This window comes from Pristiophorus japonicus, chromosome 17 (assembly GCF_044704955.1).
Source record: "Pristiophorus japonicus isolate sPriJap1 chromosome 17, sPriJap1.hap1, whole genome shotgun sequence".
Taxonomy (NCBI): domain Eukaryota; kingdom Metazoa; phylum Chordata; class Chondrichthyes; family Pristiophoridae; genus Pristiophorus; species Pristiophorus japonicus.
The window spans coordinates 7,691,648-7,717,655 of record NC_091993.1 but is presented as its reverse complement, the minus strand read 5'-3'; the positions used below and the strand labels follow the sequence as shown (position 1 = coordinate 7,717,655).

Here is a 26,008-nt window from a genome sequence, read left to right as displayed (position 1 = left end):
CCTATCGCTTTGTAGCGCAAACTGCACTCCTTCTTATGCTGACCTGGAAGTCTGCAACATATCCCGAGGCTTGGATTCTTTTCATTTTTGAATTGTCCAACGAAAGTCGTTCACTGTGCAGCATGGTACCTCCCATAGGATCAACTTCATTTACGTCCCAGTGTCCTTGATGCATATGACCTACACCGCCTCCTTTTCTGCCCAATCTGCCCAATCTGCAGAGCGACTTGGATAGGTTAGGTGAGTGGGCAAATGCATGACAGATGAAGTATAATGTGGATAAATGTGAGGTTATCCACTTTGGTGGTAAAAACAGAGAGACAGACTATTATCTGAATGGTGACAGATTAGGAAAAGGGCAGGTGCAAAGAGACCTGGGTGTCATGGTACATCAGTCATTGAAGGTTGGCATGCAGGTACAGCAGGCGGTTAAGAAAGCAAATGGCATGTTGGCCTTCATAGCGAGGGGATTTGAGTACAGGGGCAGGGAGGTGTTGCTACAATTGTACAGGGCCTTGGTGAGGCCACACCTGGAGTATTGTGTACAGTTTTGGTCTCCTAACCTGAGGAAGGACATTCTTGCTATTGAGGAAGTGCAGCAAAGGTTCACCAGACTGATTCCCGGGATGGCGGAACTGACCTATCAAGAAAGACTGGATCAACTGGGCTTGTATTCACTGGAGTTCAGAAGAATGAGAGGGGACCTCATAGAAACGTTTAAAATTCTGACGGGGTTAGACAGGTTAGATGCAGGAAGAATGTTCCCAATGTTGGGGAAGTCCAGAACCAGGGGACACAGTCTAAGGATAAGGGGGAAGCCATTTAGGACCGAGATGAGGAGGAATTTCTTCACCCAGAGAGTGGTGAACCTGTGGAATTCTCTACCACAGAAAGTTGTTGAGGCCAATTCACTAAATATATTCAAAAAGGAGTTAGATGAAGTCCTTACTACTAGGGGAATCAAGGGGTATGGCGAGAAAGCAGGAATGGGGTACTGAAGTTGCATGTTCAGCCATGAACTCATTGAATGGCGGTGCAGGCTAGAAGGGCCGAATGGCCTACTCCTGCACCTATTTTCTATGTTTCTATGTTTCTATGTTTTCTGAACACCTTGGAATGTTAAATCCATTTCCATTCTCTCAATTTAGCCATGCTTTTTGAAATGGGGCTTTTGAGCTCTGCTATAATTAAAGGGTCAAGAATGGGACTCAGGACTCAAATGAACTAATAGGCTTTTGCAGTGGTCAGCTTTTCAGGTTGCTTCATGGGCAGTTGCGATAACATTAGGAATAACATGTTGACTTTGCAATGACTATCGGATGTAAGCTGTGTGACTTGGAGATTGAACCACAGGAGCCTAGGAGGGCAGGAAAGCAGAACAATGGGGCAGAGGTGCAACGTTAACAGGGTCCTAGTAGCAACAACAGATTGTGGTCACATCAGTCATACGCTTCTTCGGTAATGGAGGCGGTACTTTACTGTTATGCGAGCTAGGCATAAAACATAGGCAGGTGATTATATGACGCGGAAGGGAAGTAACCAATCAGCCAGTGTGCACGCAGGCTTTAGACTAATCAAATTGTGCCAAGGGATCATGCATGAGGCTGGACATGTATGATTAAGCATATAAAAGGTTGTTTGAAACGTTGGTCAGTGACCTGGCTAGACCCATAGCAGGTCACCTCCTCACCGGTGCAAATAAAAAAATTGCTTGAATCTTCGAATGTACACCTGGTGTTGAGTATTTATTTCAAATACTCTACTACATTTTTGTTATTCCTCCTACATCATAGTTCTCTATTGCCTTCACAGTGTCCAATTCTAGCATTTTTCTTCCAGCATTCGTAGAGATATAGTTTATCGATGTTCCCCTTTTCATGTTGCTTGGTGTCTGTTTATTTCCTGGTCTCTCAATCATGTATTTCACTTTGGTTAATATTATCCATACTCCCCAGTTGACTACCTTCTACCCTACAATTTTCCTCCTCTAGAATCCGGTTTTCTCTTGCCCCGCCGTCCTTTCTAGTTTAATCGCTTTATAAAAATTACCGGGTTTGGTAATCAGCCCTGAAGAATTTTGTCTTCTGTTTCTCTCATTTCACTGCTGTATTTTCTTTAATGGCAACCAATATGTAACAAGTCAAAGGTTGTTCCTGGGATTGAACATGGAAAGGGTATCAAGAATCTCCTGGAACATGTGCAAGTAAGAGAGAAATTGGGGCTGGAAAGGGGCAGGGGTTTGGGCTGAGAGGACTTGGGAGACTTAGGGCAGAAAGATAGGTTCTGGAGTTGGTTTATTGGAGGGAGCAGGCAAGGGCTGAGAAAGAATTGGAACTGGGTTGTGGAAAGAAAGAAATAAAGACTTGCATTTATATAGCGCCTTTCATGACCACCGGGCATCTCAAAGTGCTTTACAGCCAATGAAGTATTTTTGAAGAGTAGTCACTGTTGTAATGTCGGAAACGCGGCAGCCAACTTGTGCAACAGCAAGCTCCCACAAACAGCAATGTGATAATGACAAGATAATCTATATTTTGTTATGTTGATAGAGTGATAAATATTGGCCAATATTGGAAGTAGAACCTTTTTATCTGTGCAAAATTGTGAAGTTCTTGTAAGATATGCAACAATTATGTTCACATTATTCTGCTCTATCAAAAACTAAGGTGGGTTGAAAAGAATCGCAATGTGTCTCAAACTCATAATTTTTCTGATTCACTTTTGTAACCAGTCTTTAATTCCAGAGATCGTCAACTCATTTCAGCTCAAAACCAGTATTGAACTCCACTTTTTAAAAGTTATCCGAATCTTCAGAGCTTTACGTTCTTTGAAACGTATGGGAAGATTTCATCAAGTGCGGCTGATTTTATTGGCTATAACGAAAGCATTTAAGGTAATAATAATAAATAAAAATAACTTTTATTTATATAGCACCTTTAACGTAGTAAAACGTTCCAAGGCGCTTCACAACAATTTTACAACACGTTAGATAATGACCTTTGAGGGAAAGAGAGAAAAAGCGTGAGAAGGAAGTGTAAAAAGAGGTTAAAGGCTTGAGGCTGAAGCGGCAGCCAAAATGCCCACACAGATAGACACAGGCGATAAAACTAAAATAAAGAAATTCAAATTACATTGTAAATAATACAATAAGGAGTTTACAATAGTAAAACCAGTACAATAAAGATTAATTATAATTAAACAAAATTAAATAATATATACCATAATTATAAATTAAGTTAAAATTAGAAAATCAGCAATTGCGGCAAATTAAGTCAATTTTTAGCTTTCTTTAATATTCATTCCCTGTCCAATGATTCAATTAATTTGGAAGAACCAAATCACTGTCCTCCATCTTTGTGATGTCATAATTTCATTATTTTTAATTTCTCATTTTGTCCCCTTGACAGGTCTGTTGAGACTCAAGACTCGAGCTGCCTCCGTTGCTTAAGATTCGAGCTGCCTCCCATAGCTCCAGACTCGAGCTGCCTCCTGCTGCTCCAGACTTGAGCTGCCTCCATTGCTAGTGAGCAGCTTTTTTTGAAACTCCCTCCCCGCTGCTGCAGGCTCGAGCTACCTCCATTGCTCAAGACTCGAGCTGCCTCCCGCTGCTCCAGACTCGAGCTGCCTCCATTGCTAGTGAGCAGCTTTTTTTGAAACTCCCTCCCCGCTGCTGCAGGCTCGAGCTGCCTCCATTGCTCAAGACTCGAGCTGCCTCCCGCTGCTCCAGACTCGAGCTGCCTCCATTGCTCGGGAGCAGCTTTTTTTGAAACTCCCTCCAGCTGCACCAGGCTTGCGCAAAGGTACAGGTATATTAATTGCCTACAACAGTGGGTGAAATTAACATACATAAGTACTTTACATCTACAATTTCACACAAACATAATCATTTATTTAAAGTTCCACCTACAGTGTTTGTCAGGATCCTGGATTCCTCTTCAAGGATAAGCTGCAAACTCCACATCCTGTCTATCACCAAAACCACTTGCTGCCACCTCTGCAACATGACCTGCCATCACCTATAATGAAGTTCTTCTGTGACTGAAGCACTTATACATGAATTTGGCACCCCTAGACTCAAATACTCTAATGCTTTCCTTGCAAGCCTCCAACATCCATAAACTCTGTTGCACATATTCTGACCTGCATTAAATTGCTTTTTTTGAGGAGGTCACCAATAAGGTAGATAACAAAATGTTTATCGATGTTATCTCAATGGACTTCCAGAAGCCATTTGATATGAGAACTGAGATGAGGAGAAACTCCTTCACTCAGAGGGTGGTGAATCTTTGGAATTCTCTACCTCAGGGGGCTGTGAAGGCTCAGTCTTTGAGTATATTCAAGGCAGAGATCGATAGATTTTTGGATATTAAGGGAATGAAGGGAGATGGGCATAGTGCAGGAAAGTGTTTAGGTAAAACATCAGCCTACACCTGCTCCTAATTCTTATGCTATGGTTCCACACAAGAGATTATTAGCAAAAATGAGACCCTTATTACTTGGGTTGGACATTGGTCGGGAGGTAGGAGACATCATATATATATTAATGACTTGGATGAAGGAACATAGAGTTATCTATCTTGGTTTGCAGGTGACATTAAGTTAGGAAGCTCAGTAACTTGTGTAGATGGAAGCAGGAAGTTACAAAGTGACATAGACAGGCTAAGTGAGTGGGCAAAAATGCAGCGGAATGGAGTTCAATGTGGGGAAGTGCGAGATCATCCACTTTTGGATCCGAGAAAGACAAATTAGAATATTTCCTTAAAGGTGAGAGAAGGAGCTGTGGAGAAGCAAAGGGATTTGGGTGTCCTTGTACAGAAATCGCTAAAAGCTAGCGCACAGGTACAAAATGTAATCAATAAAGCTAATGGAACATTGCCATTTATCTCAAGAAGGGTGGAATTCAAAATTGAGGAAGTGATGTCTCACATGCGTAGAGCATTGGTCAGACCCCATCTGGAGTACTATATTTAGTTTTGGGCACCACACCTCAGAAAATATATTTTGGCCTTGGAGGGAGTACAGTGCAGAACATAAGAAAAAGGAGCAGGAGTAGGCCATTTGGTCCCTCGAGCCTGCTCCGCCATTTAATAAGATCATGGCTGATCTGATCCTGGGCTCAGCTCCACTTCCCTGCCCGCTCCCCATAACCCTTCACTCCCTTATCGTTCAAAAATCTGTCTATCTCCACCTTAAATATATTCAATGACCAGAATAGTACCAGGACTTGAGAATTAAATTACGAGGACGGCTTGCATAACCTTGGCGTATTTCCTTTAGCATTTAGAAGGTTGAAGGATGATCTATTCAACGTATTTATAATGATAAAGGGAAATTATGGGGGTTGGGGAGGGGCGGGGTGGGTGGCGGTGGGGGAGATCCAGCGAAATGATTGGTGGGACGAATCAAGAACAAGAGGGCATAATCTTAAAACTAGAACAAGGCCATATAGGAGTGAAATCAGGAAGCATCTTTTCACACAGAAGGCAATGGAAATCTGGAACATCTCTTCCCTAAAAGGCTGTGGATGCTGGGTGAATTGAAATTTTCAATACTAAGATTGCTAGATTTTTGTTATATGAGGGGATAATGGAACATGGGTCAAAGGCAGGTAAATGGAGTTGAGGTACAGATCAGCCATGATCTAATTAAATTGTGGAACAGGCTTGAATGGTCTGCTTTTGTTCAGGCATGTCCAGGGCATGACATTGTTCTGAAACCTCAGTGGGCTCCATTTGCACCCCTCCACAATGGTTTCTTGCTAGCTTCCAGATTTATAAGCTCTCAGGAATTGGAAGTTGTAGGAATTCTTGCTATGGAGGCCATGCCTCTTCCAACATCATGGACCTTCTGGAGGGCAGACGTAAGTTCCGTCCATACCACACCTCAGCGGGATTTTGCCATGCGCTTCTTTAGGATGTAAATCCAGCATTTCTGGATGCTGCCTGATTTTCCATCTCTTCTGCTGCACTCTTGGCCACTTTAACCTGGAAGCATGCCCCAGGTCTCAAAGAAACTCAGGGCCATTGTACTTCTTTTAATGTCTTCCTGGAGTTGCAAGCTATTCAGAACAGGTAGTGATTTTAACATATCTTGACATCACTGTGATAATGTTGCCATCTGCTCCCTGTGTACTTTGGTTAGTTTCCACAATATGTATAAAACTAAGGACAGGTGCTATGATGTACTTACCTATGTGTGCTCCAAATTGACAATCAATGTTTTATCTATTCTAGGCAATTTCTTTCATCTTGCTGTTGGTGTTGATATTTGCTTACTTTTTTGCAATAGTCGGAGTGTCACTTTTTCGGAGTTACACAGAATCTGATAGAACGGGACATGATTACCACTCAGCTTTTCGGTAATTGCATTTCAAAAACTCTGAAAAATTGTATTGATTTTGCTTTTTGTTAAAAAAAAACGTAACCCTTTGCGCATTTGATTAGTATGGCAACTGTTTGGAGTTAATTCAACCTAATTAGAGATTATCTAGAATTGTGAGGAATTTCTTTCTTAACCAAAAATTTCCTGCCTCACGTGAGTCTCCTAAATCATTTAAAAGGCAATAAACCCAATCTCACCATCAATACTCTGGGCCAGCTATACCACTAGTTAGCCATGAGTGATAGCTTTCTCTGCATTGTTCACACGATGGCATAATCTCAACACAGTCCCTCTACTTTAATAAAAAATCAATCACATTTTCTCCAGAGAGCAAAGTGAAATGAACAGTAAAATGAGTGAAAATGTGATGTTGTACCTGATTTCTGAGTTTGTCAATGCATACAGAACTCTACTCCTGCAAACACGTTCTCAAATCCGCCCCTATTCCAACAGTTTCCCTTGGATCATTGGCGTACACCGTTCTCTCATATAGGATAAGGAAGTGAAGGTACCAACATGGTACATTTACAACCAAGCATCATATTACAGTTAGCCCAAGTTCCCTGAATCCAGTATTATGTAGCATGAAGTAAAAACAGAAAATGCTGGAAATCTCAGTGGGTCAGACAGCATCTGAGGAGAGAGAAACAGAGTTAACGTTTCAGGTCGATGACCCTTCGTCAGAATTGGCAATAGTTTAAAATGTAACCGATTCTTAAGGAAGTACTGAGGGCCTGAAAGGAGGAGGGGCGAGGGGGTTGTGGAAAGAATCACAAGGGAAGGTCTGTGATAGGGTGGAAGGCAGAAGAGATTTGAGAGACAAAGGGGATGATGGGCCGAATTGAGATGGTAATAGCACAAGTTAGGAAACAAAAGATGAGTTTAGATAGGGTGTGAATGGCGGCATGATTACTAGCTGCCACGGGAAGCAGAGAGAAACAAAATAAAAATATTTTGGGGTGTTCTTTCCACCCCCCCCACCCCCCGCTCCCCCACCCCCCTTTCAGGGCCCCAGCACTTCATCAGTCACCTGAGGATTCACATTAGTGTGAAAGCAAGCCATCCTCGACTCCAAGAGGCTGCTTAACAAGAAAAAGAAGACTTCCTTAAGAATCTGTTACATTTTGAACTATTGCCAGTTCTGACGCAAGGTCATCGACCTGAAACGTTAACTCTGTTTCTCTCTCTGTCCAGACGCTGCCTGACCCGCTGAGATTTCCAGCATTTTCTGTTTTTATTTCAGTTTCCTGTATCTGCAGCATTTTACTTTTGTGTTTATGTATCCTGAAACTTGTAATTCAACTACTATACCAACAGGACAGTTCCAGAATGAGATTTGCTTGATTATTGAGCAACGGTGCCCATAGATTAGATATTAAAAATAATCTTTCATAGGTCTCTGGCAATGAATGTTGTAGGACCACCCAGTTATCAGAGTATACACTTTTCTGAGATGCACCTAAAGGGCCCAAGTTTCGAGCCGCGCCTAGAACGGCACAGTCCCGACCTGGACGCCTGTTTTTCGCGCCACAAAGTGCGCCTAAAAAAAACCCTCCAGATTCTCCGGCTCCCTGCAGGTCGTTTGCAGCTGGGCGCAGCGCAGCGCGAGCTGTTGGGGGCGGAGCCAGGTCCCTGCGCTGAAAACAGTGTTTGAATAGATTGCCAAAGAGCAGATTGCAAGTCCAAGGGCTTTCTGTGAATCCAGAGACAGCTTTCCAGCTGGTGGGATAAATGCTGCTACTTTAAGCTACTTGATTTTGGCCTTCGCTGTGGCAGTAAAGATAGATTACTGGCAGTTCTGCAGTTCTCATTTCTCTGGTTGTTGAGGGGTTACTACCAGGTCTTCGGGATATAGGTGGGTCAGTGAACAAGGGGATAAATTATCAATGCTATTTAACTGTTGTCTGACTTTTAACTTTCCTGGTTAGTTCAACCACTGATGTAGATAAAAACAGTGACAAGCAGGAAGATGATCAATGATACATAAGGGAAGAAAGATTGGGGCAAGAAATATATGTTTTTGTTTGCATTAATATTATGTAGTAGAAAACAAGTAGCTTTATTTTATTTTGATTATTTTTTACCAGTGATGTGCTGCACACATTCCAGACCCTTTTTCAGCTATTTACCTTGGACAATTGGAATGATCTGCTCTTAGATATATGGAAAGTAGAGGAAGTTGACAAAGTTGCAACTGGGATTTATATATTGTCCTGGATTCTGATTGGCTCCTTCATATTCAGAAATATAATTGTTGGAATAATGGGTAAGCAAAACACTTGTGTATTTTTTGAGTTAAGCATTACCACGTTGAATAGACAAATTGGTAAGAGTCTCATTACTTATTTGTTTAAAATAGCCACAAAGAGCAACAGTTTTTAAGAGCATTTTAGAAAGCACATTCTTTCGCCCATTCAGCAACTAATTCTCTTGATTTAACATTGAGGAGCATACCTCAAAATATGTAGCCGAAGAGAAAAAAAGAAATATTTGCATTTCTATAGCACCTTTCACAACCTCAGGGAGTCTCAAAGCGCTTCACAGTCAATGAAGTACTTTTTGAAGTGTAGTCACTGTTGTAATGTAGGAAACACGGAAGTCAATTTGTGTACAGCAAGCTCCCACAAACAGCAATGTGATCTTGACCAGATAATCTCTTTTAGTGATGTTGATTGAGGGATAAATATTGGCCAGGACACCGGGGATAACTCCCCTGCTCTGCTTCAAAACAGTGCCATGGGATCTTACTACATCCACCTAAGAGAGCAGATGGGGTCTCAGTTTAATGTACATCTGAAAGACAGCACCTCTAACAGTGCAGTATTCCCTTAGTATTGCACTGGAGTGTCAGCCTAGATTTTTGTGCTCAACTCTCTGGAGTGGGACTTGAACCGGCAACCTTCTGACTCAGAGGCAAGAGTGCTCCCCACTGAGCCACAGCTGAACGGATAGAGTCCTTTTCAAACAATTATGATTTTTTTTTTTTGCTTTCCCGTCCTCCAACACCCCCGCCCTCCGGATGGGTAACTGCATTATATAGTGTGTCTTTGAGCTGCATAGATCGAGAAAGGGCTCAGATAGCTATTCTCATCTGCAGTGGTAGTGCTACAATGTCCCAAGCAGAAATCAGCCAAGGTTCCAGTCACTATCCAGCAACCTCTGTATGTGGATGTCAGACAAGGCCATGATGTATGGTGGCTGTGATGGTCTCTATGGCCTACTGCCACTCCCTATGAAGATGTATCGATTAGGGAAATTGGTCACTTTAATGTTGAACTGTGATGGCTATGGGAGCAGACCATTGCTCAACATCTTCAGGAGAGGGAAAGCAAAGGAAGGGAATAAGAGGGAAATAAGGGGGATTGAACTGGTTAAAAGTTGACTTTGTTTTGTTCAATATTCAGCTCCAAAAGAGCAGTGCAACAGTCATCATCATAGGCAGTCCCTCGAAATCGAGGAAGACTTGCTTCCACTCTAAAAGTGAGTTCTTAGGTGACTGAACAGTCCAATACGGGAATTACAGTCTCTGTCACAGATGGGACAGACAGTCGTTGAAGGAAAGGGTGGGTGGGACAGCTTTGCCACACGCTCCTTCCACTGCCTGCGCTTGGTTTCTGCGTGCTCTCGGCGACGAGACTCGAGGTGCTCAGCGCCCTCCCGGATGCTCTTCCTCCACTTAGGGTGGTCTTTGGCCAGGGACTCCCAGGTGTCAGTGGGGATGTTGCATTTTTATCAAGGAGGCTTTGAGGGTGTCCTTGAAATGTTTCCTCTGCCCACCTGGGGCTCGCTTGCCGTGTAGGAGTGCAGAGTAGAGTGCTTGCTTTGGGAGTCTTGTGTCAGGCATGCGAAACAATGTGGCCCGCCCAACAGAGCTGATCGAGTGTGGTCAGTGCTTCGATGCTGGGGATGTTGGCCTGATCGAGGACACTAATGTTGGTGTGTCTGTCCTCCCAGGGGATTTGCAGGATCTTGCGGAGACATCATTGGTGGTATTTCTCCAGCGATTTGAGGTGTCTACTGTATATGGTCCATGTCTCTGAGCCGTACAGGAGGGCGGGTATCACTACAGCCCTGTAGACCGTAAGCTTGGAGCCAGATTTGAGGGACTGATCTTCGAACACTCTCTTCCTCAGGCGGCCGAAGGCTGCGCTGGCGCACTGGAAGCGGTGTTGAACATCGTCGTTGGTGTCTGCCCTTGCTGATAATAGGCTCCCGAGTATGGAAAGTGTCTCACATTGTCCAGGGCCACGCCATGGATCTTGATGACTGGGGGGCAGTGCTGTGTGGCGGGGTCAGGTTGGTGGAGGACCTTTGTCTTACGGATGCTTAGTGTAAGGCCCATGCGTTTGTACTCCTCAGTGAAGATCTTGACTATGACTTGGAGTGCAACAGTACACTGTATGTGAAGCAGGTCTTATCTGTGAACATGACCAAATATATATGAGGGCAGGGTGGGGGTCGCGGAGGAGATGACAGAAAAGCAGGTGTGGAATGTGAAGCCCCTACTGATTTCAGCCAGCCCAGAATTCCATTTTGAGCACGTGCACAAGAATTTTAATGCTAGAAGAATCCACATATGCATGTGTGTGAAATGGACATAAATCTAGCTCAACACTTTCATGTCAGGAGGAAAGGACCATCTAGTGATAGTAACCACTGCTCTCAGTCAAGATGCTTCTTTCCTCCTTGCTTCAATTTATGTAAAACTTTAAAAACATATAGATTTTATAACTAAATCATTTTGGCACAGATCCATAATGATATAATTAGATGCTAACTGTAAAGGAACTACCTGTGCTAAATATAAGCCTAGAAACTGCTGTTGGTGTTCTATTGAGTGTTTAGTGTTAATGAAAGCTTTTGGGACTATAAAAGCCTGCTTGTAAACTCCCAGGTTTTGAAGCAGGCGTAAATCATGCACTATAATACTTGCAGAGCAGATTGACCAATGGAATGGCAGCCTAATAATGTGACCCAGCAACTCGTTACTTCAAACCCCTGCAGTAACATAGGATAGACCAGGGCAGGTGTTTAACTCTGTACGACGCAGGTCATAGAAGAACTGATTTGATTACCAGGTGATAGGGTACTTATCCAAGAAGTCAGATAGCGGAACAAAGTCCTCTATGGTACATGTGGGCACCATTCCCAGAACTGTCTACTTGAGAAAACATGTGGCCACGTTGCATTTAGAGTGAAGGCTGTAACAAGAAACCCAACTTACTTGGACATGCTGCAAGTAGCAATACCACAAACTTTACCAACAAAATGTGTAAGTTATTTTGTACTGAATCATGCTAACTAGTGGTAGAAGGTTAACCAGTGCAGTACTGCCATAGGAAAGCAGCACCGGCACTTGAGTGAGGCCGTGAATACTACCATGCATGGCCATACCAAACATGGGAGAAATAGAATGAACAAACTGCACGGACACTAAAAGATCCTAAACGAGCTTCACACAAGAAATCATTGTAAGCCAACCGAGCTGCACGATGTATGTTCATTTAGTGTCAGACAGATGGTCTTGAGGAGGGAGAGCTATATACCTCTATCTGTGGTCCACACAATTGCTGTGCCCGAGACTATGTAGCAGCCTTGGTTCAGGGTAGCACACTTCCTCTGGTCAGAAAAGTGAGGGTTCAAGCCCCACTCCAGTGACTTCAGCAAATAATCTCGGCTGTCACTTCAGTGCAGTACTGAATGAGTGCTGCACTGTCAGAGCCTTTTGGATGAGATGTTAACCAGAGACTCGGTCTGCTTCTTAGGTGGATGTAAAACAAACTCCACAGCATTATTTGAAAAAGAGCAGGGAGTTCTCCCAGAGTTCTGGCCAACATTTATCCCTTAATTAGCATCACCAAAACATGTTATCAGATTGCTGCGTGAGCAATTTGCCTCCTACTTTTGCCTACATAACAACAGTGGCTGCACTTCAAAAAGTACTTCATTGGCTGTAAAGTGCTTTGAGATGTCTGGTGGTCATGTAAAGTGCTATATAAAGTCTTTCTTTCTTTATATACTCAACTTCAGGAACATGTTGATTTGATGCAGCACTTGACATATGATGAGCCCAATTTGGTACACCAACAACTAGCACAACTGGGAGAATGCAAAGGGAAAGTGCATTTTGTACATGGTATCCTCCATGTATTAGCAGTCATTTTAAATTAAGTGGGAAATGAGCACACTTTACTGGACGATAATACAGAAATCCTGCCAGCATTAGCCTTATTGCTAAAATTGATTTCTCAGCCATAATTTCAAAATTCATATGCAAAGGTTCTTTGTAGCTTCAAAATATTTATTTTTTTACGCACAGTGAGCAATTTTCAGGTCATAAGGAAAGATCTATCAACACAAGTTCAGCAGCTTGAAGCCCAACGAAAGGCAGACCACTTTAAACTACAGATGATGCAGAGGTACGAGGCAACGTCATGTCATAGTCTGATATTGGAAATAAATAAAACACCGATCACATAATAATATACTGCATTTTATATTTGCTTAAGTGATTTCTTTTTACCCAAAGTAACATATGTCATTTTTTGAAATGGGTCATTTTCCCACCTTTGACATCCAGTGTTAATGAGGATGTTCCAGGTCAGGCACAGCATCGGGCCGTGATTCCTACTCTTGGTTACTGTGTAGCAATCCCTACCATTTGCTATTTGTGGTTTTGTTTTATTCATTCACGGAATGTGGGCGTTGCTGGCAAGGCCGGCATTTATTGCCCATCCCTAATTGCCGCCGCCTTGAACCACTTCAGTCCGTGTGGTGAAGGTACTCCCACAGTGCTGTTAGGAAATGGGAAATGCTGAGCAACAAACTCATTTGCAATATTACTAAAAGTAACGATCTAAGGAAATGCCCCTCCTCGAGGCCTACTCCTGTTCCTATGAGTTAGCTTTAGAGTATGACCTAAATGAATAATTACAAATCTGCAGGTGTAATATGACAGGAAGTGTATACCAATATAATGCAATATGGATAGTATTAAATTTGCATCTGGCTTTGCTAGACACAAATAATTATTCATCCCAAATCTAAATGTTTCTCTTGGCTGAAGAACTTTAAAGAAATATTGTGGTTTACCAAATAGATATTCCATGTCACTGCTGTTTGAATATTGGGGAGTAGCAGATAATAACATCACCTATGCAATAAATATCCAGGATTTAAAACTTTGCTTGGAGAAAGAAAAACATTGCCAAAAAAATTGCTCACCAGCAATAGAACGTCCTACTCCGAAAATAGCTGCAGAATCCAGGACCACAGGAGACATTGCTACCTTCTGTCTGACTTCATTGTTGCCAGTGATAATAAGATAGATAATGATATGGCAGGCTTATTGTTCTCCTCGTCTCCAAGACTGAGTGTTAGTTCACTATCATTGATGTTCAGAGATAAAGACAGTGGCCTAAAAATTCAATAAAGCCCAAAAACGGGCAGTGCCACCACAGACCAAGGTTAATTCCAGCCCATAAAAAGTGTTCTGCAGGTTGACAGAGATGGTATCCAAAGTAAAGCAAAGCCTAAGCACACTAAACTGTTAGATTTTAAAGAATGCAATCTGCAGTTTGGCTGAAATCTATGTATACAGGTGTGACGTCCGAAATCCGGAAACCTCGGGACCAAGGCCATTCCGGGTATTTCCGGATCTCGGAACGTCTTTGCCTGGGCTGAGGTAGGTGGGGTCGGGGGGGGGGGTGTCGTGCAGGGTCGGGCGGCCGAGGTAAGGAGGTGAGGTGAGGTCGGGCCGCCGAGAGCTGGGCCGAGGTAAGGAGGTGAGGTGAGGTCGGGCCGCCGAGAGCTGGGGCGAGGTTGGGCCGGGGTGAGGTAGGGCCACCGAGGTAAGTGGGGGGGGAAGAGCTCGGGTTGTCGAGGGCCTGGGCGAGGTCAGGTCGCCAAGGCGGGGGAGTCTGGATTTCGGAACATTTCCCGGTTTCCGGACGACCCCGCCACGAATCGGCCCGGTGTCCGGATTACGGAACATTCCGAATTTCGGAACTCCCGATTTCAGCCGCTCAACCTGTAAATCAGGTTGACACTCTCAGATATTTAGCCGGCTCATCGGCCAAGTACAATTATTAATCAAAAAAAGTCATCATTAACTATTAAATGACTGCAATTTGGGTGGAATCATTCTAGCAGTATGATGCTCGGAATACCTGAAGTTATAAAAACTCATGCTACATGTGTCACCATCTAGTGCAAACAATGTCAAAGTTATTTGAAGCAGTGATCAGTCACAGAGCCTGGGTTTGGTGGGGCTGCACATATTTTGCACAGTTACTGAAGACTGCGGGATCTATAGATCCCCGCTTTCTCTCGGGTCCAACGACTGCACGCACCAGCGAGCTTTGGAGAGGGCGTTACAAGGAGCAGCAACATCCAGATTTGCTCAGCGTGCGTCCATTCGGCGTTGCACGCCAATGTGACGTCACGCTCTTGATCATTAAAATATTTGAGGCGAGCGCCTGCAACCTGCCCAACGTGGCGGCTGCGTTCCGTGCAGGAAGTGGGCAGAAGTGCCGCGGCAGGCGCTTTGTCTTCAAAACCGGCGATGCCGACCGGCGCTAAAGGTTCCAATTTCTAACCCATTGCTTTTCAGCACTCGGAATAATGGGCTATTGCCAGATGTGACCAGTTTCAGTGTCATTCTGAATTACCACTGGCTGAAAAAGAAAAAGGAAAATCCAGCACAAAAGCGCCTTACACGACCTCTGGACGTCCCAAAGCCTTTTACAGCCAATTAAGTACAGTTGTAATGTCATCATCATAGGTGGTCCCTCGAAACAAGGATGACTTGCTTCCACGCCAAAAAAAGGATAAATTCACAGGTGTCCCAATGAAGGACCTAATATTCCAGGTCCTGAACTACATCCTCAAGGGTGGAAGATGACCGTGCGTGGATTTTTTTAACGTGGGGTGACCGTTGCACACCAGCCACCACACGGGCTTGACAGAGCCGGGTCTTGGTCCAGTGGCAAGGATTACCCAAGACGACTGGAGACCTGCTCTGCTGCACGGACCCAGTGCGCGCACATATCGCACAGTGTGGGCTGGGCCCGTGCTGCCCCCTGGGCCCCTGGCCCCGAACTCACGCCTCCCCTGGGCCCCGATCACGTCCCTCTACCGTCTCTCGCCGCTCCTTCACCCCGATCTCGCCGCTCCTGCTGTATCTGGCCACGCTCCAATCACCGACCTGGATCTTGATGACGTCACTCTTCGCTGCCGTCGCAGCTCGCGCTGCTCCCTGAAATGGCGTGCCTCCACGCTGCTCCCAGGCCGCTGCTCACCGCTCCTTTTATGTTGGAATGTTGCACAGCAAGATCCGACAAATAGCAATACGCTAATGACCAGATAATCTGATTTAGTGATGTTGGTTAAGGGATAAATATTGGCCAGGACACAGGGGTGGAATCCTGCCTTCTGGTAGAGACTTTGCCAGAAACTAAGAGGTTGTTGATCCTCACTTTTAGATGCAGATGTTATGAAACAGATGAGCAGGAAAAAGAAACTTACCTATTGTAGCTTTTGCTCATTTTCAGGAGGATGAGTCAGGTACTGAGCATAAAAGATGTGGGAGGCAAAATGTAAGCATTTTACAATTCTTATTTGATATATTTAATATTTAATATATTAAAGTGAATGCCTTGTATTACATATTAAAAAAATAGAGCTTGCAGAGCTGGTCATGTTATGAGAAAGACAGTGTCCTAACTGAGAACTGTATAAATAGGGTGGGGGATATTAGATTAAAGAATGAAAATAAAATAGCTGTGCTTGGCAAACACTGGCTGAATTTGTTTTTAAATAAACATGACTGCAAACTTTTTCTTGAGTACTTGCAACTTGTCACAACCCTCTAAGTTCTCACAACTAAAATGACATTTATTAATCAGTGTGATACACATGATGCTCACATTTGTGACATATTTTCACCGCCGTCACATTGCTTGTCTCAGGGATGCTCTTTGCTATTCTCACTCCTTGCAATTATTTTCCACAGAGCTCTTGCAGTGTGAACTTTTAAAATAATATTATTTCTTAGAAGGATTTATTACAATACAGTAATGCTGGGAATTAATTTCACTCTCACCGCCTCATTGTGATTTAGTGCTACACACCATTAGTCACATAAATGTCCCACCTTGGGCTCACTGGCCACAGATTAATCTTCATACTGTCATCTCCGAGGCTCTCACAGATGTTTCCATTCTTCACACAGCTCCATGCGACTCCCACCTCATCACAGGAGTTTGAATTGCTGCTTTTTTTTTAATATAGGGTCTTGTGATTATTTTGTTCTGCATGGAGATTATCACTTTTTTCAGATGAATTTGTTGCAACACTCATTGAAGTGGATTCTTGTTTTTCATAGGGATTCAGGGGTGATTTTTTAAAATTCATAGCATTCAACATAAGACATTTACTTATCTGTTGATATTCTGTTTCATAATACTCAACCAAACCACAATACTTCATCTGACAAACAAAACCCAACATGGGATAAATGCTTTTACATACTGCTTGCTGAAAAGCACCATTTTTTGGATTTGCAAAAGCTTAATGACAGGAGGCTTAAGTATATATAGAGTACCATATTATAATATTTATGATAATGGGAGGGTAACATGGCAATGTACTGATCGGAAGTGCAGCATTCTATCTGTGAGGTATGCTTTGCCTGTCCTTTATTCTTTATTTGTTGAATGCCTGAAGTAATTTTTACGTTCAGTAAATGTTTATGAACTTTTTTCTTTATACATTAACTATAAATTAACTTGGTGATGTTGCAAAAACAATTCATCACCATCGTCAGTCATGTTTCTCAGCACATTGAAATATTGTTCAAATATCACAACATCATCCTTACATTTCCACCAGACTTCATAATCAGTTTATAAACCAAAAATGCTGGAAACACTGGAAGCCAGGATCTAGCCTGCTAGGTATTGCCAGCATTTTCGGGTTATATTTCCGATTTCCAACGTCCACAGTATTTTGCCTTTTTTTTATTCTTCAGTTTGATGCCCTCATTTTTTTTTATTTAAAAAAGGCAGATGATTAAGTTCCTTTTGTTAAATGATTTTGGATGAAAAGATGTCAGCAGATTACAAAATAAGCAGCAGATATTTATGCTGTAAAGGATGAGTTACACAACAGCTTCCCGGATGGCTCTGTGGGTACCGCTCAGTGCAGAATTGAGCGAACCAGACCAGCTGAGGCCTAGGCTCTGTCCTTGATCTGTCCTGAGTTAAATGATCACAGCCAGGGTAGCTGGTAGGGATGAAATGATTGATCGTAGTGCTCCTGAGCAAAGAAGGAGAAAAACCAGCCTGTTTGCTTTTGATTGTCATCCAGTGATTCCTGGTGGAAAAAGAAAGAACAAAAGACCTGGATTTATGTCACGCCAATGAAGTACTTTTGGAGTGTAGTCACTGTTGTAATATTGGAAACACGGCAACCAACTTGCGCACAAGCAAACTCCCACAAACAGCAATGTGATGATAACCAGATAACCCACTTTTGTTATGTTGATTGAGGGATAAATATTGTCCAGGACCCCGGGGATAGCTCCCCTGCTCTTCTTCGAAACAGTGCCATGGGATCTTTTATGTCCACCTCAGAGGGCAGTCGGGGCCTCGGCACTTAGCACTGCACTGGAGTGTCAGCCTAGATTCATGTGCTCAAGTTCCTGGAGTGGGACTTGAACCCACAACCTTCTGACTCAGAGGCGAGTGTGCTACTGAGCTACAGCTGACACTGGAAAGTCCAGATGGCCGGACACCTGGGAAATGAAACACCTTCTGCTGGTAATTTGAGTGAAAAAATTGCCACGAGTGGGAAGCAGAAAGTCCCGCATTTTATTCTTGTGCAAACATTTTCATTAACATTCTCAGCAGGAAGAATTTCACCCTTTTGTTGAGGAGAGGATCAGACTGGGTTGTGTGGTGCCCTTTATATAGCCCACCGACACTCATCACTTAGATTTATGCAGAGAGAAAGGCCGCTAGGGTGGAGTACTGGAGGGTACTTGTGGAAATGAACTAGTGCCTTCAGGTGAGAAAGGGAGACAACTGAACGAACTAACTTGCTTCATTCAATTTCTACCACTGACTGCAGCAGAGATGGACAGTCAGAAATTGAATTAGCTCCTCCGAGTGAATTGGATTTTAGGTCAGGCAGCACCGGGAGTCATACAACTGAAACTATTGATGCACGTGGATCGAAAGGTAAGAAAGAAAATGACAGGTTAATGAAAACAAATTTGAAATATTAATTTTGTGTGTAGCTTTCAAAATGCACTAACGTATCATTAATTGCATAAGTACTGTATTAAGCTTTTTTTCCCAATTGTACAAAACAGACAATTGTTTTAACAATATAGATTGTTAAGTTCCTTTTGTAGAGTATTTTGCCTAGGATTTTGAATGGATACATATCTGCAAATTGTAAAACAAGTAATGCTAGTCTATGTTGTTAAATATGAACTTACTCAAGGTTAGATTGTTGGATGCTTAACTAAGCATTTCAAATTTAAATCTCTGTCTTGATATACATTCCCACTTGAGTATCCTTAAATGATGAATATCTGTGCAATTGTGAGGGACATATCCCTCTTTGACAGTCATTTTCATTTGTTGCACGTAGAGAAATCCTGTACATCCAAGCGAACAATGCTTTAAGTATTATAATCATCTTGTGCTTGAATAACTAACATTGAAAAACGATGTTCAAGTAAGGCCACGAGATCCGCAGGTCAGAGAACTGGGACTATTGTAGCTTTGTTTCAGGGCAAGGGCAGCCTCCCCACCACGAGCTCCCTCTGAATACTGCTCCCTGCTGGGCGTGTCGAATCACAGAATTGGCCCTCATGTGCTTTTAGCCGTTAGAATGCCATGTGATGAAATGTGAAAGAAAGCGCACATTAAAGCCATATTGGCTTTATTTCTCCACAGACTGGAGCAGCTACGTCCGTAAAAATATAAAGCTGGTGAAAAGTAACTCGGCAAGAGAGAAGGTAATCTGGCCAAGGGACTCCTTGTTTCGGTACTATGAACTGCTCGAACAACTCCAACACAATCTGGAGGAACGAAAGAATCTCCAACTTCTTGCAGGTGGGTGCAACCACTGCTGCGAAATGAACCTATATGTCAAACGCTGACAACTTCATTAGGTCATGTAAGAAAGAAAGAAAGACTTGCATTTAATTAGCACCTTTCACGACCACCGGATATCTCAAAGCGCTTTACAGCCAATGAGGTACTTTTGGAGTGTAGTCACTGCTGTAATGTGGGAGACATGTCAGCCAACTTGCGCACAGCAAGCTCCCACAAACAGCAATGTGATAATGACCAGATAATCTGTTTTTGTTGTGTTGATTGAGTGATAAATATTGTCCAGGACACCAGAGATAACTCCCCTGATCTTCTTTGAAATAGTAGGATTTTTGACGTCCACCTGAGAGGGAGGTAACATGTCTCATCCAAAAAGGGCACCTCCATCAGTGCAGCACTCCCCCAGCACTGCACTGTCAGCCTAGATTTATTTGCTCTAGTTCCTGGAGTGGGACTTGAGCCTTCTGACTCAAAGGCAAGTGTCCTAGTTGTTGTGTATGGAGAAAGAGTCAGACTGTGAGCTCAAAGTAAAGTGTGACCGTAGTCTTTTATTGCAGGTCTCCAGAGTGCCTCTCCAACCTGTGAAACCTCCTTAAATACCTATGCTCCCAAGGGATTATGGGATCCCTTGGGACTCCAGGGGATGAGCCCTCTGGTGGCTGTACAGAGTAAATACAAGTCCACATATATAACAACACTTCCCCCCTGCCAAAGTCAATAGTGTAACTATTTACAATGTGAGTCGATCTGGGGCCCTTCTTGCTCTGGTTGATCATCTTGGTGTGAAAGCTGGTGTTGTTGAATCATTTGTTGGGCCCTCGCTGGGCTGCTGTGCAGCTGGCCTTGCTGGGCTGCCTGGTGTGTTGGGCCCTGCAGGGCTGCTGTGGATGATAGGTTCTGCTTCGCGGTCAACCATGGTGTCGGTTGCCACTGGTGTGTGTGTTGGGGGATCAAAAAAGGTAGAATCCAAGGTGGGTTGCTCAGGATAGTCCATGAATCTGAGTTTGATTTGGTCCAAGTGTTTCCGGTGAATGAGTCCATTTGAAATGTTTGACCCGAAACACCCTGCTCCCCTCTTTGGCCGCGACAGTGCCGGGAAGCCACTTGGGACCTTGTCCATAATTTAATACAAATACAGGATCATTGATTTCAATCTCGCATGACACATTTGCGCTATCATGGTATGCACTTTGTTGAAGCCGACTGCTCTCTACCTGTTCATGTTGATCAGGGTGAACTAACGAGAGCCTTGTCTTAAGTGCTCTTTTCATGAGAAGATCAGCAATGAGTGGGGTCTCGTGCGGTAGCTAAGCAGAACTCGGGATAGGCGAGACTGCAGTGAGCCTTCAGTTACCCTCTTCAAGCCTTGCTTGATGGTTTGCATTGCTCTCTCTGCCTGACCATTGGATGCTGGTTTAAACGGGGCAGATGTGACATGTTTGAGCCCGTTACGGGTCATGAATTCTTTGAACTCAGCACTGGTAAAACATGGCCCGTTGTCGCTCACCAGGACATCGGGTAAGCCGTGTGTGGCAAACATGGCCCGCAGGCTTTCAGTAGTGGCAGCGGATGTGTTAGCCGATATTATCTCACATTCAATCCACTTGGAGTACGCGTCTACAACCACAAGAAACATTTTACCCGAGAACGGGCCTGCATAGTCGACATATACCCTAGACCACGGTTTGCAGGGCCAAGACCATAACTTAGCGGCGCCTCTCTGGGTACATTGCTTAACTGCGAGCATGTATTATATCTGTGAATGAAAGACTCTAAGTCCACATCGATGCCGGGCCACCACACGTGGGATCTGGCTATCGCTTTCACCATTAAGATGCCTGGGTGGATACTGTGGAGGTCATTGATGAAGGTGTCTCTGCCCTTCTTGGGGACCACTACTCGATTGCTCCACAGAAGGCAGTCTGCCTGTAGAGACATTTCATCTTTGCGCCGCTGGAACGGCTTTATCTCTTTCTGCATTTCCACTGGGACACTGGATCATCTCCCGTGAAGCACACAGCTTTTGACTAGAGATAATGGGCCCAAGTTTCCACACGATAAAAAACGGGCGCCCCTCCGAGCTGGGCGCCCGTTTTTCACGCCTAAAAACGCGCCGGAAAAAAAACTCGCGATTCTGGAGCGCCCTGCAGCTCCTTGTCTGTTTGGCGCGGTGCCCAGGGGGGCGGAGCCTACACTCACGCCGATTTTGTAAGTGGGAGGGGGCGGGTACTATTTAAATTCATTTTTTTCCTGCCGGCAACCCTGCGCGTGCGCGTTGGAGCGTTCGCGCACGCGCAGTGTGAAGGAAACATTGGCACTCGGCCATTTTTGTAGTTCTTTGTAGCTGTTTAATTTTTGAACATTTTTTAATAAAAGCACATTGCCATCAGCACATCAGCACTGAGGCGTCCCTTCTCACTGTCTCCTGCCCGCCCGCCGTCTGGAACAGCTTCCTCCCCCCCCCCCCCGCTGCGTTCGGGCGGTCGGTCGGTCCCGCACTCCCTCCCTCCCGCCCGCCGTCGGGAACGAACGAACGAACTTGTGAGGCTAGCTGAAGCACTTTCACACAGGTAGGAAGATGGTTTATTTAATCTTTTCTTTGCTTATAAATTTTTATTCAGGTTGGATTTATTTGTATAATATTTGTAGAAGTATAAATAAGGATTGATTGTAGAATTTAATGACTTCCCTTCCCCCCCCTCCCCCCCACCTCGTTCTGGACGCCTAATTTGTAACCTGCGTCTGATTTTTTAATGTGTAGAACAGGTTTTTTCAGTTCTACAAAAATCTTCACTTGCTCCATTCTAGGTTAGTTTGGAGTACGTTTTCACTGTGGAAACTTTGAAATCAGGCGTCAGTGGCCGGACACGCCCCCTTTTGAAGAAAAAATTCTGTTCCAAAGTAGAACTGTTCTACCTGACTAGAACTGCAGAAAAACAAAATGTGGAGAATTGCGATTTCTAAGATAGTCCGTTCTCCACCAGTTGCTCCTAAAAATCAGGCGCAAATCATGTGGAAACTTGGGCCCAATAAGGGGTCCTGGCTTGTCCAGGTTTTGATCTGCCGGACAGTGACGGGTGATTGCTCACTCTCAACTGCTTCCATAACCATGGCTAGACCTGCGAGCTGTGCCATTTCCACCCCCGTAGTGGGCAATGGCAGCCGACTGAGAGCATTGGCGCAGTTTTCTGTGCCTGGCCTGTGGCGGATGGCGTAGTTGTATTCGGACAACATGAGCGCCCATCTCTGGATGCGGGGCGATGCATTGGTATTTATCCGTTTATCTCGGAAAACAGGGATATAAGTGGCTTATGGTCAGTTTCCAATTCGAATTTTAGCCCAAACAGGTATTGATGCATTTTCTTTACCCCATAGACACACGCTAACGCTTCTTTTTCAATCATGCTGTCGGCTCTCTCAGCCTTAGACAGACTCCTGGATGCATAAGCAACTGGTTGCAGTTCCCGAAATCATTAACTTGTTGTAATACACACCCGACGCCATATGACGACACGTCACATGCTAGTACCAAACGCTTAGATGGATCATACAACACAAGCAGTTTGTTTGAGCATAACAATTTTCTCGCTTTTACATAGGCATTTTCTTGGCTTTTGCCCCAAACCCATTTGCCCCTTTTTGTAGTAAGACATGCAGTGGTTCTAACAGTGTGCTGAGACCCGGTAAGCAGTTACCAAAGTAATTCAAGAGTCCCAGAAACGACCGCAGCTCTGTCACGTTCTGTGACCTCGGTGCTTTCTCGATTGCCTCCACCTTCGCATTGGTGGGCCTGATGCCATCCGCCGCAATCCTCCTTCCCAGGAACTCCACTTCAGGCGCCAGGAAAATGCACTTTGAGTGTTTTAACCTGAGCCTCACACGGTTGAGTTGACTAAGAACCTCCTCCAGGTTCTGCAGGTGTTCAACTGTGTTCCGACCTGTGACCAAGATGTCGTCCTGGAAGACCACGGTGTGCGGGACCGACTTCAGTAAACTTTCCACGTTTCTCTGGAATATCGCTGCTGCTGATCGGATTCCAAACGAGCATCTGTTATAAACAAAAAGACCTTTGTGCGTGTTGATGCAGGTGAGGGCCTTCGATGATTCCTCCAGTTCCTGCGTCATGTAGGCTGAAGTCAGATCAAGCTTCGTGAACGTCTTTCCTTCCGCCAGCGTTGCAAAGAGGTTGTCGGCCTTTGGTAGTGGGTATTGGTCCTGCAGGGAGAAACGATTGATAGTTACTTTGTAATCGCCACAGATTCTGATGGTGCCGTCTCCCTTAAGGACTGGGACAATAGGACTGGCCCATTCGCTGAACTCGATCGGGGAAATGATGCCCTCTCTTTGCAGCCAATCTAGCTCAATCTCTACCCTTTCTCTCATTATGTACGGTACTGCTCTCGTCTTGTGATGGATGGGTCGCGCCCCCGGAATTAGGTGGATCTGCACTTTTGCTCCTTGGAATTTCCCGATGCCTGGTTCGAACAGCGAAGGAAATTTGTTTAAGACCTGGACACACGAAGTGTCGTCAGTGGGCAATAGCGCTCGGACGTCATCCCAGTTCCAGGGTATCTTTTCCAGCCAGCTCCTGCCGAGCAGCTTGGGACCATCGCCTGGTACCACCCAGAGTGGTAGCTTGTGCACCGCTCCATCGTAGGAGACCTTTACGGTAGCTCTGCCGATTACAGGAATCAGTTCTTTCGTGTAAGTTCTTAGTTTCGTGCGAACTGAAGTTAAGTCTGGCCTTGAGGCCTTGTTGCACCACAACCTTTCGAAAGTCTTTTTGCCCATGATGGACTGGCTTGCGCCCATGTCCAGCTCCATTGACACCGGGAATCCATTTAGTTCAACATTCAGCATTATCGGGGGACAATTCGTGATGAATGTGTGCATCCCATGTACCTTTGCCTCCTCAATCTGAGGCTCTGGTTCGTCGTGATCCTCCGTGAATCTGTCCTCCTCTGCAACATGGTGGGTTCAGGTTTAACAGGCTTTGTTGCTCGCCTGCACACTTGTTGGAGGTGTCCCATTTTTCCACAGCCCTTGCAAATGTACTCTTTGAATCGGCATGAATGGAAACGATGATCACCCCCGCAGCGCCAACAAGGTGTTAATGGCCTTGCATTCATCACCCTTGATGGTGGACTCTGCTTCGGGAAACTTGTCCCCGAATATGCAAATCAGGAGCCACGTGACCCTCGAGCTGTCCTTCGGTCGGTCAATAAAATGGGTGGGGCTGTGCAGCGGGGCGGGTTCCGATTGGTGGGAGGGATATCAATCTCCTGTGTTCAGACCAGTAGCAGGAGTGGATTCACTGAGGGACTTGAATTTATGCAGACATCGAGCTCTGTGGCCGCAGTACACATGCTCCGTATCCCCCTTCCTGTCCCCCCCGCCCCCACCGAATCCCCGGATAGTCCTGTGAAATTCGGTTGATGAGAAATTCGGCCCCGGAGCTAAAATGTCCGAGTAACGGGGGCCGCTGGTCATCAGACTAATGAGCGGTGGGAGCCAGGCCGTGTAGATGTCCCAGGATCAAGATCAGCGCAAGTTCAGCAGCCTGGGATGGTGTGGGCGAGTTTCGGGCTGTGAGGAGGGGGAGAAGCTGGTGATTGCAGCCGGCAGATACTATGAACAGCGGCCGCATAATTCAGGCGGGAAGTCCTGGCGTTGCTTTTTGCAGATTCAGTTGGCAAAATAACAACGTTTTTCGCCTCGCTGCGCTGTGCAACCTCCATATTCCGTGCTGGATACTTTGCTGTACTTTGTTCTCATCCTGTGTGTCCCCAGATTCGGTTTAGAAGATAGGTCACCTTATTCTAAATCACCATATCAAAGTTTCACCAGTGCCATGTAAGATGATTCTTCCTTTCTATGTCCCCCTCTGCCTGTAGTCTCGCAGCTGAATTTTGTTAAGCATTCCCCCACTTTACGCAACTGAGACAAAACCCATGTTGGGAAACGTCTGCAGTAACTCCCATAGCACCTTCGGTTGCATGGTGCCTTGCAGCTCCAACACAGTAAATCACTATACTGCCATGTAACATTGCTTATAGCAGGTTCCCAATGCTATTATAGTTCACAAATATGCATGTAGAATTATTTTTAGTTGTACAAGTTAAATAAAAAGTTACCAGGGTCAAAAGTAGGTTCAGATCACGGTGCTGTGAACTATTAGCCAAAAGAAAGAGCAGGGATAAAAATTTATCCTGTAAATCAAATTGAATCATCAGTCTACCGAATGTATTTGATACTTGTATTTTTGTTTCTTGCAGCTCAGGCCCTCCTGAATATGCACGATGTGTAAAACGGCTTCAAGATGCAGGCGGCCGAAATAAATACTCAAGAAAGTAAAAATATATTGCTTAGTAAACTCTGTAGTGCTAATGTTTGTTAAATAAGTTATGACCAATATTGTAACACAACCGTTTCATTTCTACTCAATCTGCCATTTATTTTATTTATACTTTTACTCTTGTTTATAGTTTTCAGTTAGTTCCCTC

The 26,008-nt window shown here is 44.5% G+C and overlaps 1 protein-coding gene across 2 annotated transcripts in view; it reads left to right on the top strand.

Annotated features, from left to right (window-relative positions):
* Window positions 1-26,008, top strand: part of LOC139228112 (cation channel sperm-associated protein 2-like) — a 64,111-nt gene extending 38,103 nt beyond the window's left edge. Inside the window, exons 8-15 of one of the 2 annotated variants that reach the window (XM_070859296.1) lie at window positions 2,732-2,893; window positions 6,234-6,358; window positions 8,469-8,647; window positions 12,701-12,800; window positions 15,933-15,977; window positions 18,511-18,620; window positions 19,347-19,505; window positions 25,781-26,008. In XM_070859296.1, coding sequence (XP_070715397.1) covers window positions 2,732-2,893; window positions 6,234-6,358; window positions 8,469-8,647; window positions 12,701-12,800; window positions 15,933-15,977; window positions 18,511-18,620; window positions 19,347-19,505; window positions 25,781-25,812 — 912 coding nt within the window. In that variant the 3' untranslated portion in view covers window positions 25,813-26,008. The remainder of the gene's footprint in view (window positions 1-2,731; window positions 2,894-6,233; window positions 6,359-8,468; window positions 8,648-12,700; window positions 12,801-15,932; window positions 15,978-18,510; window positions 18,621-19,346; window positions 19,506-25,780) is intronic. The other variant, XM_070859295.1, reaches the window with a different exon arrangement.